The following is a 17164-nucleotide window of genomic DNA, read 5'->3' as shown; positions in this document are numbered from 1 at the left end:
ATTAGGCTACAAAGACTCAGTTAGCATATATCTTCTCTTTGTTCAACTTCAACTGCCAGGAAAAGATCATTACTTCAACATCCTGGCCTGGACAAATGGATGGTTTCCTGCAGAGATGTTTGTCTCTCTGTGAGGACAGACTGTTCTACATATATGAAGAAGACTATGTAAAATCAGAGGTCTGTGCTGATTTCATCACCAAGAAGAGCAAAACTGCATCAGAGCTGTAAAATAATGTCACACTGTCATCGAGAAAACGACCGATGAAGCAGCACTAAATTTGTAGCTTATTGTTGAAATATTTAATGATTTAACTAGGATGGTAAAAGAGATAAAAGTTTAATTATTTTTGTCTACATCACTGTCCATCATTATCTTTGAAATCTTCATGAGTTGCTGCTTCATTAATTGATTCAAGTGAAGAGAGACCCATGAGACCTGTACGAGTTCTCACAGTGTCTTATGTGAGTTGGTTGATTTAATTGGAGATCCTGAATCTCCTTTTTGTGTTTCACACTTTATAAAACCGTGACACTTTAAAGTACTTCATCACTTGTACATACACAGCTTTATTAGATTCAATAAATCAATAAACCCTTCTTTTACAATTTAGTTGAGCTAATGTAGTCTTACTGTTTGACAAGAGTCCACTCTAGCCACTTGTTAATGAATGGATGCACATTTATGCTGCATGACTTCCATCAACAATTAATGTGTCCTGGAATAAAGAGAGATTCTCCATCACTGTGAAACCCTGTCAGCATGACTACAGGCCCCATGAAATATGCATTGTAGCTCTACGATCAATCTTGACTTATTAGGAAATAATATATGATAATAAAAGATGATCCATGAACTGAACTTTTTAATAGACATCTAGCACGAGTGTGAGAGAAAATATATAAATGACAGGGATTACAAATCTAACAATTATGTTGACAGGTCTGTGCCCTCAGCTGTCCTTAATTAATCATCATGTCAGGTCTATAAGGAGCAGCATTCGCCACCAAACTAAACATTTTTTTATTAACCAGGATCACCCGTGTTAGGTGGCAGAATATTACAAAAAACACTGATTACTGAATGGTCATTATATTTTGAGGGAAACTGCTAATGGGCATATTTAAAAGTACAAAACCACACATCACAAACACAACAAATCAGTCATAATCACTGTTTTTGTGTGCATTTGACATGGTTGTCACAGTGGGCATCGCTGTATTTTAATTATTATGAGCTCAGATAACTGAAACCTGCATGTATTTTATATTAATGTCATATTATGTCCATATTTACTTTTAATTCTCTCGTTCTTTGGATAGTGTGGATGAAAAAAACATGCATTGATTAAATAATGAAAGGTAGTGGTTCGTCCTCGTTGACCTATTGTTCTATTGTTTTTTAGGGTTTTTCTTTTAGGTTTATTTCCAGACAGAAATATCTCAACAAATATCGGATGGATTGAACCATGAACCTTTGGACAAACACCCGTTGTCCCCAGAGGATGAATCTTAAAGACTTTGATGATCTTTTGATTTTTCCTGTACCGTCACCAGCAGGTTGACATTTGTGGTTCAGAGTGAAATGTCCCAAAAACTGTTGAATGGATTATAATGTAATTTGGTGTTTGTAAACTTCCATGATCCCCTGACTTTTCATCTCAGTGCCATCATTTGGTTAAAAGTTCGTACTGTCCAACATTTTGGTTGATCTATCTGACAGATTTTCTTTGCAATGAGTATTTTCACATAGCCACTAGCATGTCTGTAGACTCTTTTTTTCAAATTCTTTAACTTTTGGATAGTGCAGGTTGTTATCTTTTGATAGTGGGATGTCTTTTTACTTCATCTAATTACCTGAATGTCAGTGTGTGGGTTTCTCAAGGTGTTCCATTAACCAACTCACCAATTTTTTGTAATCCTCTGAGTAGCTAATTTGCCCAGCATCTACAATATGTATATATAAAGGACCTATTGTGATGCTTGTCCATTTAACTATTGAATGTTGTGCAGACTGAAACTTATATTCCAGCAGTAAGTTAGAAAACATAAGTTTGTGAGTTTTTTCACTTTTATCAAAGTAAGTTTGAGCTGAAGTATTTAAGAAACAGCAAGAATGTTGCTGCTCTTCAGTAACAGTCCTGATAATAGATGACTTAGATGTAGTTGATATTGATTTGCCTGTTTTATTGACTCTAATGGATTACCGGCTGTGAACATCACAACAAAAAGCACATGGACACACACAGACATTTATCATCCCACTCTACCTTGTCATAGTATCGTATCTCATAGTCGAGGATAATTCCGTTGGGCTGCTCGGGCTGTGGCCATGACAACGAGAAACTGCGGCTCGTTGAGCTCACTTGGTGCATTATGGGAACTACTGAGGGAGCTGTTAAAACACACACACACACACACATGCACACATAGGTACACACAATCAATTAGGCAGTTAAAGGATTTGCTAGCATGCTTAAACACCATAAATATGGAAATATAGAGTGTAATGTAATGACATATTGCCAAGGACTATTTACACCCAAAGGAGAAAAAATGTTTCCTCACCCAGGCTCATGAAAACAAATTACTGCACTTGTCACTGATGGAGCAACAAGAGTTATGTCTGCAATGCATTTTTACCCGTAATTTTAGGAAGCAGAAGCTGTTGGCTATAATGCATTTCATAGTTTTGCTTCTGGGATCTTTTTATGAGATGGTTTTCATCACATTTGCGCTTTACTTGATAGCTAACAGTGGAGAGTTGAAGGAATCAGGAAAGGGAGACTGATACTACATAAGCGCGAGAAGTATCACATTTATGAATTTTGCATTGAGATGAGTATTTTAAAGGTGCAGTGTGTAGGATTTAGTGGCATCTACTGGTGAGGTTGCAGATTGCAACCAACTGAATAGCCCTCCCTTCACCCTCCCCTTCCAAGCGTGTAGGAGAACTAGGGTGGACGCGAAACTCATGAAAAACATGAAAGGCCCTCTCTAGAGCCAGTGTTTGGTTTGTCCATTCTGGGCTACTGTAGAAACATGGTGGTGCAACATGGCGGCCTCCATGGAAGGGGACCTGCTCCCTATGTAGATATAAAGGGCTCATTCTAAGGTAACGAAAATACAACCATTCTTATTTACAGGTGATTATACAATAATTATAACATACTTATGAATATTATATTCCATTTCTGCCAAGTCTGTTCCAACAGATGCCACTAAATTCTACACACTGGACCTTTAAAGGAATAAAAAACAAATATTAATGTTCCCTCCCAAAAAATAATTCAATTTGTTTCACTGGTTTCATGGTGATCCTGTTTGAAACCATTATATGGTAAGTTTAGTATGCATAGTGTGCATCTTACACAGCTGAGTCATCATCTGGCTGCCATAATCCTCAGTAAATGCTGTGATACCCCATGAGCCAAATACCTCCTCCGTCATCATAATTTTATACCATGAACGAGCTGTCACCTGGAAACCTCACAGCATTTTTTTAATATTGCCACAATTGACATTTTACAGAGTTCTATATATGTCGAGTGAGTTTCAAATCCTTAGGTCCCATGAAATATGCTCAAAACCCTTTGCATAATTTTAAAAAACCCCTCCCACAGTCAAGCCGAAAATAAATCAGTTCTTGTTGAGTCCTAGAAGATTTCAGGGATAAGAGAGGTTTGCATCCGGCAGCAGCTACAAATGTGCTCAAAAAGCGGCGGGGTGACAATGGATCATGTTTCGATTACGAATGAGCCCGGGTTGCCGTAGATGAGGTAAATGATGTGTTTTCCATCAGAGGAAAGCGGCTTTTAACTCTAAATTTGGGTAGCGGTAGAAATATCGCTTGTGTCTGTCTCTATAAAGTATTGATGGAGCAGTAACTCAGCTCACTTTATAGTCTGTAAGAATTACACTGTCAGAGACTGAGAGAGGGGGGCAGAGAGGAGGGCAGGGAGAGCGAATAGAGGCAAAAAAAAAGAGAATTGAGGGAGAGGCAGGGGGGAAAAACAGAAGGAAAGCTGTGGATGTGCAGGAAAGACAGAGAAGGGGGAAGAGAAGGGGAGACAGAGGGAGAGAGATGACAAGCTTATAACATGTTTTATGAATTAAAAGGCTGTAGCTCAATTTCCTTTATCCCCCTAGCCATCCCTCCCTCACATAATCCACTGTGCCCCAGGGTATACTTTACACACACATCCACAGATAATTGCACGCACACACACACACACATACATGCACTGACATATGCATGCAGCATTTGCACTCCCTACTCACCAGCTTGATTGGTTGTAATGTTGATTGACAGTTGCTGGGCGGGATAAGGGCTCTTGTTGGAGACTCCGTTGATTGCCTGCAGAATATGAAGTGCAATGGTCAGTAATTCCGCTTTACAGACATTAACAGCTATTTTAACTGACCGTTCGCTAGGCCCCACCCCTTCCTTGGTTACTGTTGCTATGCCTGTCAAGCTGTCCAATCTCACAAAGCAAATGTGCAGATTACAATGATAACACTGGCAGATGTAACACTTAAAATGGGTGGTTGATTTCAGCCAGAGGTAGACAAAAGCAGGCTTCTGCTTTCTAGCATTTCCTATCACCTTTGCAGTAGCTAATTGGTTAATTATGCAGTCTCCGACTGACTTTTTAATGTTTCCAGCTGTTTTAAAATGAGAACCTTGTAAAAGGGTCTTAGAAATTATGTTTAAAAATGACTAAATTGTTTTCCCAATTATATTGTGTTAGCTACTGCTGGCTGAATTATGTTGACAGGCAAACGATTTTTCAAATGAATTAAGCGCTACATTTGTATATCACACTGAAGTCAGACAGGAGGTCATGTGGATGACAGGCATACAAGACAAAGGACTTTGGTAGTAGAAACCGGGGGGAGTCCTGCATGTGGTTAGGGTTAGGCAACAAATGCACTTTAGTTAAAATTTGTGAAAGATTGTGGTTTCAGTTAAATGTTAATAAATGTGTTGTGCTTCAAGTCACTGCTGCTCTTTCAATCTTTCCTAACCTTAACCAAGTACTGCCAGTGCCTAAATATAACCGTAAAAAGTATAATATTGCTGTAGTCACTACCAGTGGACATTGTAGAGCAAGATAAGGTATTTTGGCAGAAACAATAATGAATTACATTGTCACTGAACATTTTACTCATACGTTCAATATCACCATTTTGGCAACTTGCCAAATACATTAATCAACAACATTTTCACAAGTAACAACACAAGTAAAGACGTACTTTATTGATCCCCGTGGGAAAATTGATCCTTTGTGTTTGACCCATCCGACACACAAACACAAGGAGCAGTGAGCAGATGTAGTGCAGAGTCCGGGGATCAACTAACCAGTTGGGAGGTCAGGGGCACTGACGGGAGTATTAACCCTGACATACATGTCTTTGATGGCAGTAGGAAACCGGAGCACCAGGCAGAAACCCACGCAAACACAGGGAGAACATTCAAACTCCATACAAAAAGGACCTAGGACGACCAGAGTTGAAACCCAGGACAGTCTTGCTGTGAGGCAACAGTGACCACTGAGTCACCGTGCTGCTTCAAGGTTGGGATTTGATGGATACATGATATCATACTAAAAGTTTGAGGCTAAAGCTTCAGCAAAAACTCAGCATCTTCACCAGCTGATAATCCAGAAGACGCAGAAATAAAGACGCAGCATTGTTTTAGTATTGCAGTGTAGGGCTAATTAACCCTAGTATTATAGCTATGATAAGGAAAAATATAAGATCAGACTCATTCTAGCATAAACACTGTTTAGCTCCTTAGCTTACATACTTGAACAAGAAAGACCGAGGTTAGATACATACTTTATTGTTTGTATTTCCAAACAATATGTTTCACTTTTAACATTACAAGAGAAAAGGCTTTTAGGATGAGGACTAACCGATGAGTTTTGGCGTAATGCTGCATAATGCTACCTCGGAGGGTAGCATAAAGGGTTTCGATGATAGTAAAGTAAAGAGCAGAACATAGCTGCTAACATCACCCTAAACTCTGACATGTAACCCCACAAAATAATTTAGTATGAAATGCTCCTTCGCTTTGGAATTAACACTGAGTTATGTTACAACTGGAGGTAGGACACATAGACAAAAGAAAGGCACCACCCTCTAACCTCTTTATATACAGTATAGAGTATCACAGACCCTTTTTTTAGCAAACAATCAATGTAATTGCAATCAGCAATGATGACATGGTTTTCATGTCAGTGTGGAAGCACTGCCAATGTCTACTTTACATTCTAAGGTCTCTGTCTTTCTCATCACATCATAGACACAATTAACTGGCTCAAGACCCCCTAATTAGCTGCCACATATTGTTATGAGCTCAGTTAATCATTTTGAGAGTCAAAAATGTCTGCAGTCTTGAATATAAAAATCATTAAACATAGGTGTGGTCATTAGTGAGTCTAGCCTGATGGCTTAATCAAACCTCTATATTTAGTTTTCTTGGGTTTTATTTTGTGTTTTTCCTCTACTTGTGTTTCAGAATATAAAATCTTGCATGCCAAAATATAAATAAGACATTTCATAAGTCACTCTCAAAAATTCACTGATAATTTTATCAGCAAAAACATTTGCTTTGCAAGTACACAGACAGATGATACATGACATCGATGCCAGCCATCATTTTGCTCTCTTGTATCTCATTTTGGAATTAAAACAAACAAACCATGGATATCTTAATGGATATCCATCTGTTTCTTCGAAGGCGATTTCCTTCGGTAAACACGTCAAATTAAAATCAATACTTTTATAATCAACACTTTCATAATCAGGTCATTAGTCATTTTTTCCATTCGTCATTATTGATCCACCCGCTCCACAACAGTCATATTGAAAATGGATTAACTCAAAGTACATCTAGAAACAGATTATATCTGAGTGGATTCCTACAAAATAAATCATATCTCTTATTAATAGAACCACTAAACTCATTAATATACTGGGTTTTGAAAGCCTATAGAGCTTAAAGAGGTGGCCACATTTAGATTACATGAGATTTCAAAATCAATGCCTAAATGAGGAAAGTGAAGTCATACGCTCCCTTCCCTAAATAATTACAATGCAGATGACCTTGATTCAGGCACTCAGCCCTGATGGTAAACTGGGGCTATGATAGACGACTGAAAGTTCAACTCGCATTAAGGATATCGCAGTGGCCTTGTGGTTAGAGAGAACATGATATAACTGCAGACTGTGTATAAAAGCCTCCATGTCAGCAAGCATCTATGTAGCTAAAGTATCCTTGAGCATCAAACTGAATATCTGGCAGCTATTTGCATATTAAAACAAGGGTTGACGAAACTTTTAGCTCCAAGGTTGTTTTGGAAGTGAGAAATAAGTACTGTCTACTTTTTTCGAGTAGAAACTTTGTATTTTACATCATTATGCAACTTTGTAAGAGTTACATTTCAGACCTCCTTCAACACTTTATAAGTAGTAGCATAAGCATAGGAAGTAAGTACAGGAAAACTATTTTCGATCACCTTCAGGCTTAAAAGATGGCTCTCAAAAGTTTATGACTTGCTCCTTTGTAGACAATGGTAGCTGAAATCATCTTGAGTCAGCGACTCAGAGTAATGGCAGAGTTGCTTCATCAATAAAGTGCTAAATACTGCACTCAGGGAAGAGCTTTAAAGCTATAAAGAGCCGATACCCTAAATCATGAATGTAGCTGGCTATGTTTTCAAGAAGCTATAAACATACAGACCAACAGCAAAGAGGTGGATTATGCTGCAAGAGGCATTAGAAAAGCTAAAGGTTTTTGATACTTTTTTACACATCATTTTTCTGTTTCTAGGTTGCCATTACAGTAGATAGTAACTATTTTGAATCAAAACCTGACTACAGCTGCTTTTCTCCGCAAAGGAACAAGTTACAAACTTATCAAAGCCACCTTTCAGGCCTAGAGACAGTCAGTGTTTAAAACTAAAAGATACATTTTCACTTACACTGAGCAGCATGCATACTAAACTAAATAAAGGTTTATAGGTCATCCGTCTCTCGAGGTACAAACCTGTATGTCAAATGTGTACGACGTGTGGGCCCGCAGCTTGCTGATCTCCACCCTTGTTTCCTTTAACGCCCGCTTGCCTGGAACATACACCACACTGTCATCACACGGCTGACATGCTCGTCGCTCACTGCTGTGGCACCGATGACATAAGACGTTATAGGAGAGGTCATCACGGTGCCCAGTGTCGCGTGGCGAGTGCCACTCCAGCAGCAATGATGTCTGGTTGACGAGTGAGACCACGTTGCGAGGAGCCGAAGGGACACCTAAAGAGAGAAATGATATGAGGGTAAGAAACTGAAAATGCGTGCTTCAGTCTGCCTTTTATTAATCTTGTAACTGGCCAAACCAAAGTACTGGGAATACAGTATCAACCAGATACAGATTAGTCTGTCAATTAAAAGCAAATTACTGCTTCACACCTGGATGCAATCAAACTTCATTATGTGGAGCACTGGTGGTGGTGAGAACATAATTTATGTTTGTAATAAGCGGTGCAGACTAATGGCTTACATATGAATATTTTTATAATCACAAGAAGTCTAGCTTTTAACACAAACCAAGTGGTTGTATAAGAAGAGCTTCACTGTGTCTATGCAATAAGCTATGTGTGGAAACAGTTTTCATTCATTTCAATTTGTAATGGGAGTGAACCGTATTACATTTATTTATTTATTTGTGTGTCTTTTACAGAAGCTGGAGTATTACCGCCCTGTAACACACAATCTTTTCACAAATTTGACCTGTTACACAGATAAAAAATTCAGCACATCCAACAGTAATCCAGCTTGTGTCCCACGATGTAAGATTATGTGTACAAACACACCTATAAATCTGGTGACACCACAGGTGGAAATTAACATTAGCATTAAGTACTAATTTAAAAAACTACTTCACTACATCAGACAGGAAATACTGAACATTTAACTGCACTTAAGTCACACTTACCTAATGGCAGTAGTTACTAGTCACTTTTTAGAATCAGATTTTACATTATAGATAAAACAACTAGTCAATATATCATCATGTTGGTTAACAGAAAATTAATGGGTTTGATAAGTGATTAATCGTTTGTTGTATTTGTTGTATAAGCCTCACATTCACTGGTTCTAGCTTCTCAGATGTGAATATTAACTGGTTTTGTAGTCTTCAGTGCTACTAAAGGAAAAAACAAGCATTTGAATGTGTCATCTTGGGCTTTAGGAAGTTGTGATGTATATTTTTCACAATTTTCTGGCATTTTATAGTATAGTGAGTAATCGAGGAAATAATCAGCATTAGTTTCATCCCTGTTTTCCATGTGTCTGAGGAAACTTTAATTCATCCTGTTCTTGGTCACAGAAAAAAATGAAGAATCAAATCTTAGCATGAAAAACTTGGAAATTTGGTCTTAAACCTTACTGACATCAAGTCAATTGTCATTTCGAGGTTGCAGAGTTTCCAGTACCAGTGTTACTGGTACTGCTGTAGGAATCTGGGCTCCAATGAACACTGTCTGTAATAGTCAGAAGGTGACCTAACAGCTCAACTTCAGGCAGAGACGAAGGCTTGCAGCAGTAGTCGGTGTTACACGGTGTTACATGGTGTTACATGGTGTTACACGGTGTTACATGGTGTTATACTGTCCTCACCGTCATTTTGCTTTTTTTAAATATAGAAATAAAACCCATTTAGTTCATTTTTGCATATCAGCGCCCACGTTCATCAAATAAAAAACACTCTAATTTGTAAAATACTTAGCATGTTATCAATACTTCTGTCCACACGTGCAGCAGAGTCGTGGCAAAGTGTGGTGGATTCAGATTTCACTTGACCACATGACCAGAGCAAGGGGAAAAAGAAGGCTCTAGATTTAACCTTACAGCCTATTAATTACCCTGTACTACATTACAGAGAAATACAAAACTCCTTCAGAGTGAGACGTCTGTCCTCCCTCCTGCTCTCTGCTGTAAACACACGTAGCTGTTAGTGAGCAGCTGCTCTCATGTCTCTGCGGGTCTCCGTGCTTGTTTTTGGCAGAAACTCTCCCACTCTCTGCCTGCTCAACCTGCTCTCAGTGTGTCTCTCTCTGGATGGCAGGCGGGTTGCTCCGGTTCTGGTTCTAACAATAAAGATCAAAGTAAGCGCTCTACAGATATTGAACATCATCTTATCTTGTAAAATGTCCGGTGTAACCAGTAATACCGGTTTTGTCACAACTTTATCAACCAGTGGGGAAATATTTTGACCGTGGCATCCCTACTTTGTCTGTCTTTCTACAGTCTGTCAGTCAGTCAGACTCTTTCTTGCTGTCAGCTCATCTCTTTGATTTTCTTTGAAGAGAAACTTGGGTTTTCTGGGTGTTAAATTGAGTCCTAATCGCACACCCAGAGTTTTCACAAGGTTAAACCTAGCGGGTGCACTTCTTCTCGCCTATTCACACACGTCATAGTTATCACGACGCACACAGACACACACAAAATGACATGTTGAAACAAGAGCGGTTGAGATGAATTTGATATTCAACCTTGGCATATGTTGAATCACAGAGTCATAAGAAATGTCTGTGGCAGCCCTGTGGAAGATCTGTGTGTGTGTATGTATTTCTCAAACAGGCAGGCAGAGACACCCACACTGCAGAATCAAAGTGTTAGCAATCAGCGGGGGGTTGAAAATCTAAGTAGCACCATCTTATAAACATTCCTTCGGAGAGAGAGGCCCCATCAGAAACTGTGCATTCGTAATTATATGCACAGCGACACATGCAGTGTGTTGATACAGATATTCACTCAATTTAACTTTTTATCTAAATAGCACAACTACTTTTACACTGACACTCACAGCAAATACACATTCAGACGCAACACAGAAAGAAAATAACTGATAATCGTCTTTTAAATTGACCATTTTTACTGTCATAACAATAGACACTATTTTTAAAGAGACGCAGTCTGTACTGCAGCCTTCAGCAACATCATGTTCTTCGATGAATGTTTTGTAAGTGGCTTTCACGGTATCAATCTGACCTATACACAAAAATACACTTCTGAACAACCCACATAGTTGCATACAGTACACATACACACCTCCTCCATACCTATGCAGCTCATGGCATACTGTGGGAATGATTTTCTGTCAGGTTACTATCCACATAATGTGCGCTCACTCTTCCATTTCACTGATCTGATTATATATCTAATTGAGTTTATACAAAATAGAAATAAACTGAAGCTCCTTCCTATACTGAAGTTCTGTCCCTCAGTTTTCAGGGTTTTCCCCTTCTTCGTCATTACTGTTGTGTTTGGAAAAAAAAAAAAAGTATAACGCTAATTTGTTTTTGCCCTTGAATTGAAAGCACCAAGGTAATTCATAGAGCTGTGTAGGCTGAGTAGGTTGACACCTGACACTTTTTCACTGGGAAAGTTGATTTTTCTTCTATCAGCATCAATTTGAGAGTGTGCTGCCATTGTTGAGGTGAGGCTTTTCAGGTGCTTTCACTGTTGTCAGAATAGGTTAACTGCATAAATTGTTCCATAATCGCTCTCGCAAAATCATTTTTAACTTTTATTTCGAGATTACCTCTATAAAATTGTATATTGCAGTAGATAATGAGTGGTGACACTGGAATAAAAGAAGAATAAAACCAATCTCAAATACTGCAGCATGTAGCCTCAGTGATTTGAGATTTTAATGTAAGACATGAAATCCATGAGTTTTAATCTTCCTGAACTATCTTTTGGTGACGAATCACTATATTTTTTGCCTCTATGGATGTTTTAATTGATACCTTTAATACCTAACCTGTTTGGTGCAATTCAGATGAACTCTGGTGTGTTCGCTTTTAGGCTGGTGTGGAAGTTGTCAAACAAACTGGTACAGACGAACAAGTGGGTCAAGACTGCCTGAAAACAGGGTCACAGTCAGCTTCAAAGTGGACCAAGTCCATCTGCTGATCATGAACTCTCAAAAATGTAATATGTGTAAACTATGTTTGGGCTATATTTACATAAGCTCATTGGGTAACACATGGTAACACATATTTGTGTCATTAGGTGAGCGCAGGGATTTACCCAAATATAGCAGAAAGTGAAAACTCAAAAAGATATGTAGTGTTTGTGTCCTACCCTGTGTAATTTGTAAGTTCCTCATTAAAAAGTGAATGAAACCTAACAAGCACACAGTAACTTACATACAGACATACAGTATCAGGTCCAGCAGCAGTCTCAGCTATTAACATTTAGATTTAATTATTACTTGAGTTCTTTGTGATGTCAGAGAAGATAAGTAAACACATAAGGCTCAGTAAACCCCAATTTAACTAGATTTTGCTCTGTGGGTTCATGTAGCGCTGAAAGTGGCCAAAAGTGTTCAATAAATTAGTTGTTTGCCATGTCTGTGTGACTTCCTGCTTATAGCAGCTCTTAGGTTGTTTGTAAAAAATCAGCTTGAACAGGAAACAGGATATATAAGGAGATCTGGATACAGCGTCGGACGGAGGCCCCATTCATTCCTATGAAAGTTGCTTAGTGGCGCATGAAGCCAAAAAAGTCACTTACCACGGCAAAGAAATTACCCGGATTCTCTATGGGCTCAGTGCGCACAGCTTCTGGTTTAGCCCTCCGGCTAACTTGATTGGGGATAAAATGATTAAATCATGTGGTTCTTCTACAGTTTCAAAATGTGATCAGACCAAATGGATCAAATAGTGAAACGAGTAATTTTACAGAGGTTCCCTCAAAAAAAATGAATCAGCTGATTTACAAATGTCTCTTTCACAATGTAATTCTATGGGAAAAAGTCTGTTTGGGCCCAATAGCATCACAATGGACCCAGAAGTTGTAATTACACAGTTTGGCTACTATGTCAAATTGTCTTCAAAGCCTGGTGCTGTTCCTGGGGTGCTTGGAAACAGACTAAAACAAACTAAAAGGCAACAATGTATTATTTTCTTCTTCAGTCCAGACCAACTGAACTGAATTACAGGTGAGAAATAAACCTACATGTGTGTTACTGGACAAACTACAGTAACATAGTATCATTTAGTGTGTTTTTAAACCAGCAGTTTGTTTGTTCTTGTTGCATTTTTATCCTCGTTTGCTGTTTTTTTTTTCTCCACAAAAATTCAATTGAACTAAAAGCCACGAGATCATTCACTACACACGTTGGTTAGATGTGTCTGGGACGGGACCTTGATTCATCCTCCATCTGGCTGCTAGCTACCGTTCTCTGTTTACAGGATCTGTTTAGCTCAAACTCGCAGAATTCGCCTTGTAGTTGGGTCGGACTGAGGTTGGATCATGTTCCACACAAATGAACTGCTTGAAAAAAAACAAACAATTTGTTTGGGAACGGACCAAGACCATTTCTCTCAGTTCAGTTGTTTGAGTCTGCACTTGTATAATTGCTGTTTTCAGATCTGCCCAAACAAATCAAACCAAGGGGGAAAACTAACCAGAGTCTGATTTAAGAGTCCAAAGCTGGTAGACAGAGGTCAAAACCAGCATGCTGAAGGACATGTAAAGTAGGGCTCATAAATTGGTCACCAATAGTCACTGCAATGAGTCATCCAACCCAGCTGAGAGAAAATATCAGATATATTTTATATATTTCTCTGTCAGAATGTTGCAAATTCATCTCTGAATGTAAACAATTAAATAAAGAGCTGCCTGTGAATGAACCAGAGCTTTTTTAGCCCCCCAAAAAACATGCTGTTGTATCCAGGTCAGGAGGACGGTGTGAATAACACATGCCTACACCCAGTACACACACATGCACGCTAATACACACAGCTTCAGACTGTGAGACTAGCTACAGAGACAGTCCAGAATGATTCATGTCTCAACCTACTTACACCATCTCTCTGTGGAACTAAGTGGGAACGCCTCATCTTGCATAGCAATATAGCCTCTTCAACACACTAAACACAGAGTCACTTCAATGAAAAGCCTGAGGAATGTGGCAGCGTTATTACTTACTGCTCCCCAAAGACGGGAACATTGCGGCACACACTCGTCGTCGAATGAGGTGCATAAAATTAGAGCTGGAATGATAAATCAAAGCAGATGTTGGCCTTTAATTTAATGATGAGATATGTGACTCTCAGTGTCAAACATGACTTCAGTCCAAAAATACTGCATCAGACTTCACAAACCTGTATTGGTCACACTGAGGCATAATCATATAAGCATAAGCTACTGGAAGGTTTATTTTTGTTTGTGTATGTGTTTATTTGATGGAGACTGACTCACTGGTGCACACGTCCTCTGGTTTGTCCATGTCACCGCGGTAATAGCCGTTCCGACAACCACAGAGGGTGGCGGCCTCGATGGTGGATCGGCTGTTGAGTGGACATTGCTGACATAATCCTGCCCCCTGGGAGGATTTAAAGGTGCCTTGAGGACAAGCTATAAAGAACGAGAGAGATGGGAAAAAACACGTAAGAAAAACACAATACACAACTCTTTCTCCTGAACATGAATAGAAGTCAACATGTTTTGTTGAGTCTTTTCTTAGTTGTGTAATGCTTCTAAGCCTTTTGTTTGTCTTGATTGAAAGACATCTGGTAAACTTTGTTTTAGAAAGACGCTGAACCAGTAGGGTTATTATAAGGTTGACAAAGCACAGAGGCGGATTTCTGAGGATAGCACCATATTATCTTGTTCAGACAAGACACAAAATCATTTTGTGTCGGCCAACAAAATCAGTGTCAGATGATGGTTTCATATCTCTGGTTCTCTTATCTGGGTCAGAGTTCTTTCTGCCCATAAATATCAACCGTATTATAATTCATGGCATGAATCACATATATGAATTCTTAAAGATGATGTCCTACTTTTCCCAACTTTTATTCATTCAGGGATGGCTCATGCTGAGGATACAGTAAATTCTCATTATTCAGCTTGCAGACATGCAGTTTCATTATTTGAACTGCAGTCCACCTGGACAAGTGGACAAGACTAGCTTTGTAATGGAGGTCTGAGTCAGTGTGGATCAGACACTTACAGAAGCTACAGAAGCTTCAATAGTGAATTCAAATTTGTGTGTATCTGTCATCTACAGTTTTTAGGATATATGAAAGCTTTTCCCCGCAGATGATTGAATGCCAAGAGCCATCTGAAGGTGGCAGGACAGGTGTCCCTCTGTAGCCTCAAATTTGACCCACGGTCAAAGTAATACCACACGCCTGAGCCTTTGAAGTTATCTTCACTCATCACCCATAATATAATATGCATTTAATACGCATCTGTTACAAAATAACTTCTGCGCTTTCATCATCAAACACAGAGTCATTAAGAATTCTTTGTTTGGCACAGATTCGCAGTTCAACCAGTGGGAATCATCAGAAAAATGAAAAGCATTGAATGCACACAGTTCAAGCAATTTCATGAAAAAAAAGTAAGATTAAATGTTCTCACTCTTCTACATCTCTGTACTTTTTCCAGCATTTGTTTCAAGCTGCATTTTTAATTTTTGACATAACTTTTGATTGCAATAAAGCTACACCTTTGCCTGAGCATGATGTCATAGACCACAATCATTGCTGGAACAGTAAATATTTCACTGACTCTTTGAACAAAATAAGCAGTGTGTTAGAAACAGAGCTGCCTCACCTAACCTCAAAGATATTTTAAGCTTGTACATAGACAGGCCTGCCTAACTCTGTGTATTTGCTCAGAATTCACAGCACAATAGAAATTTCAATACAGTACACGTAGCACCGTGTAGCATTCTTGACAAAATATTCAGAGCAGCTGTCAGAATGCTCTTCATGTTTCAGAGTACAGTGTAGGCTACTTCTCAATTATTTGTCGGTTGTATGTTAAGTACCTTGTTCAAGGTATTATGATTGTAGCTCAGGTTAGCCATTAAATGATTCCAAGCTGGTGCAGCAGTTCAATTCTTCAAAGCTCCAATTTATGCAGAAACACTGCCACTACGGCACTACTACGACTGGCTGCGTGTGTGACTGACAACGAGTACTGAGAGTATGTAACAGCCAAACTGAAGGAAGGGGTTTGAAGCTCAAGTGAAGTACAAATGGTGGGAAAAAACTTTGTTTAATTTCTAAAGTCAATATAGGAATTACTACAAGTGAATGTACAAAATGATGGTTTCACATTTACATGACAAATTCACATTCACTTAACAAATTGACTTTTTGTAGACTTTTTAAGTCAACATTCAGACAAATGACCTGTGCGCTGAACTGATAGCGGCAAGCAAATTTAATTTCACAGCAATAGTTTTATCTAACAGAGATCTTCGCCTTCAATTTTCTTTTTTTTTTTTTTTGGATGTGTGCTCTGCACTCTGTCAGACTTGTTCAGTTATACATACAGTATCACATGTGAAGTTAAGAGGACATTGTGTCCCAAAAGCAGGTCTGTTTCATATTCACCCATAAGATTACATAAGTGCCTTTTTGATGAGGGCCAATACAATCTGAATTATGACTATAAGTCAAAAAAAAGAGCTGAACAAGAACACAGAAAGGTGTGAAATGAGAAATAAGACTGAACCACAGGCTCTGCCAAAAGGCTGCAAAAAAAAACCAAATGAGGTTTTTAATGTTACTTTTTTTTTACAGTTCTGATTTATCATTAGCACTTTGTTTTCCTCCCTTCGCTGTAATGAATGTTCACTTTATCTCCAAGATGTTTTAAATGCTGTAAGACCAAAATGCAAATGTTACATAGATTTATGGTGGAAGACAGAAGAGGATTGCATAAGCAGGCTTTTAAAGAGTCCATACAAACTGGAGCTAAAATAATAACATGAATTAAGCGAGAGAAGTAAATTTAAGTGCCAGCAAGTTAAGAACCTCAGACTCACTTAGTCAAATGTTAAAGGGTTTAAGGATCAGACATATTTTGTTCAAGAGAGACCAAAAATGGTAAAATTAACAAAGAAGGAAACAAATAAAGACTTGAGAGAAAGAGAAGAGAGAAAGAAACAGGAGAGAATAAGGGGAAGAGAAACACAAAGAAACTGTAGTTTTTGTTCTCGTCTCTCAATAACAAAGTATTTCTCCAGTACGATTGTGTTCTCGCCCCTAAAATATTATATTATTTCTTGGTTTTGCCGATGCTTTTGTTCTAACTCGATTTACAGTGAAAGACGTTGTTATTTGCCCCTA

At 38.6% G+C, this 17164-nt stretch overlaps 1 protein-coding gene across 1 annotated transcript in view; it reads right to left on the bottom strand.

Annotated features, from left to right (window-relative positions):
- LOC122989122 (ephrin type-B receptor 1-like) overlaps positions 1-17164 on the bottom strand; it is a 97821-nt gene that overhangs the window by 37423 nt on the left and 43234 nt on the right. The window contains exons 6-9 of the mRNA XM_044361802.1: positions 14277-14432; positions 8053-8315; positions 4281-4356; positions 2270-2394 (exon numbers count right to left, since the gene is read on the bottom strand). Coding sequence (XP_044217737.1) covers positions 2270-2394; positions 4281-4356; positions 8053-8315; positions 14277-14432 — 620 coding nt within the window. The remainder of the gene's footprint in view (positions 1-2269; positions 2395-4280; positions 4357-8052; positions 8316-14276; positions 14433-17164) is intronic.

The sequence above is a fragment of the Thunnus albacares genome, chromosome 9, assembly GCF_914725855.1.
Source record: "Thunnus albacares chromosome 9, fThuAlb1.1, whole genome shotgun sequence".
Lineage (NCBI taxonomy): Eukaryota > Metazoa > Chordata > Actinopteri > Scombriformes > Scombridae > Thunnus > Thunnus albacares.
Note: the sequence above shows the minus strand (reverse complement) of the source record. Positions and strands in the feature narration are given on the sequence as shown.